This window comes from Fragaria vesca, linkage group LG2 (genome assembly GCF_000184155.1).
Source record: "Fragaria vesca subsp. vesca linkage group LG2, FraVesHawaii_1.0, whole genome shotgun sequence".
Classification (NCBI taxonomy): Eukaryota; Viridiplantae; Streptophyta; class Magnoliopsida; order Rosales; family Rosaceae; genus Fragaria; species Fragaria vesca.
Genome location: NC_020492.1, coordinates 13664259 through 13666058, shown reverse-complemented (window position 1 = coordinate 13666058; position 1800 = coordinate 13664259). Strand labels below are relative to the sequence as shown.

Below are 1800 nucleotides of genomic sequence, written 5' to 3'. Positions count from 1 at the left end.
TCTCTCTCTCTCTCTCTCTCTCTCTCTCTCTCTCTCTCTCTCTCTCTCTCTCTCTCTCTCTCTCATGTTAGAGAAATCTTTAAATCTAGAGAGATCTAAATCTGCGTAAGGGTCTGAAATTACGCAGATCTGGTTTCTCTTTCTAGCGTTTAGAGAGAAAGGCTCTGAGCCAAGAAAAAAAAAAGAACGTTATCGTTACTTCCAAGCCCTCGAGCATTGTCAATGATATAAGGCATGTTGGATATAGCTAATCTATGAGCTCTCATACAGACAAGTTTCTGACTTGATTGTGGATAAATTAGCTAGTTTACTTTTTTTGAGACAAGTAGAATACCTAAATAGACAATTACAAGGCAACTGCATTCTTCAACCAAATTAAGGAGACAGGATATAGACCCTTTCTCTTTTGTTGACAAAGCAAAATACTAGCTCAAAATTTATGTGTTGCACCTTGATAATCAAAATACAAATGTACTAAATTCAGTAATGCTTGGAATCCTCATTCTTGATGCGCCTTTGCTCAAGTATTTGCTTCGTCCTTTCAAGAACACCAAAGAAAATTGAACCTCCAATACCTATCCACAGTACTCGTGGCCCAATGCCCTGCAGCAAATGGCAGAAGAGAAGCTCAAGGAATTGCTGGCCAGTGACAAAAGAAAAGCTTTGCATTTTCAGTATTAATATTTTTCCAAAGCATATACTGTAGGATTGATTCTTTCAGCACATAACAAATTTATTTATTTTAATTTTAGCTGATTAATTTCAAAGGAATTGCCGCATTGGTTTCAAACTTCAAAAGAATAACTAAGCCAGTTGTGCACACTGTACACAAGCTTCACAAGTATCATGTGTTTGATTCGTCATGCGGATATACAAAATTGCAAACCTATTTTCATGTAATTGTTTGCACTTCCTTTCCATACTATCCTGCAAGGCACTATCAATCCCCTCAAAATAGCAGTAAAAAATGATTTGATATACCAAGAAGCTATATGTAGTGCAGTTCTGGGTTCTAGGGCATGAGAATAATGGGGTAAGTGGTAACATATATCTCATATAATTGATCAATGGAACAAGTTATACAACTAAGTGCAGTTTTGTCCAAGTCATCTTTTTACAGTAAATTCCTTTAGTTGGGAGTTGTTTGTTCTTCCATTCTTTATGTCCAAAGTTTCGTATAAGTGTCGAATACCCCAAATTCTAAGTGTAGATGTATTACTTGAACAATATATTTTTTTTGTTTTGTTTCTGAGAGTGAAAAAATCATTTTATAACCAAATTGATTTCTATTAGCTAGTTTTTTCCTTTTGAGACTTCAATAGAGTATGAAGGAAATAACTGTGGACAGCATAAGAATGGAGACCTGAGACAAACCGAATTTCTTATGCACATCTTATTGCTTCATTAAAATAGAGAAACATACAAAAGAAGAGAACAGAAGCATTCTATACCGTAAGGACAATTTTTTAAGTAGAACAGTAATGAGCAAACCTTCCAGAGAGCATGATTTCCTTCTTCTCTCATTATGGTCCTAACACAGTCACAAATTCCTCGGTACTGGTTTTCCGATCCCTGCAAAGATTATAAGGAAAATGAAAATCGCAGAAAAGAATTTTTTTTTAGGATTAAATTCAGTTTGCCCCCTCGTACCCCATATCTTTTTTTTAATAACGTTGGTCCTTGAAGTTCTATTTCACATCAGTTTAGTCAAATTTTTGAATTGCCCTTCTTACCATGACGTCATGCGCATCCTGACCAAATTAGCCCTCCTTACAGTTTATACCTCTCTCTCTCTCTCTC

At 35.6% G+C, this 1800-nt stretch overlaps 1 protein-coding gene across 1 annotated transcript in view; it reads right to left on the bottom strand.

The window, feature by feature from the left end:
* Positions 1-279: 279 nt before the first annotated feature.
* Positions 280-1800, bottom strand: part of LOC101308039 (S-adenosylmethionine mitochondrial carrier protein-like) — a 7398-nt gene continuing 5877 nt past the window's right edge. The window contains exons 11-12 of the mRNA XM_004290432.1: positions 1492-1572; positions 280-603 (exon numbers count right to left, since the gene is read on the bottom strand). Coding sequence (XP_004290480.1) covers positions 481-603; positions 1492-1572 — 204 coding nt within the window. The 3' untranslated portion in view covers positions 280-480. The remainder of the gene's footprint in view (positions 604-1491; positions 1573-1800) is intronic.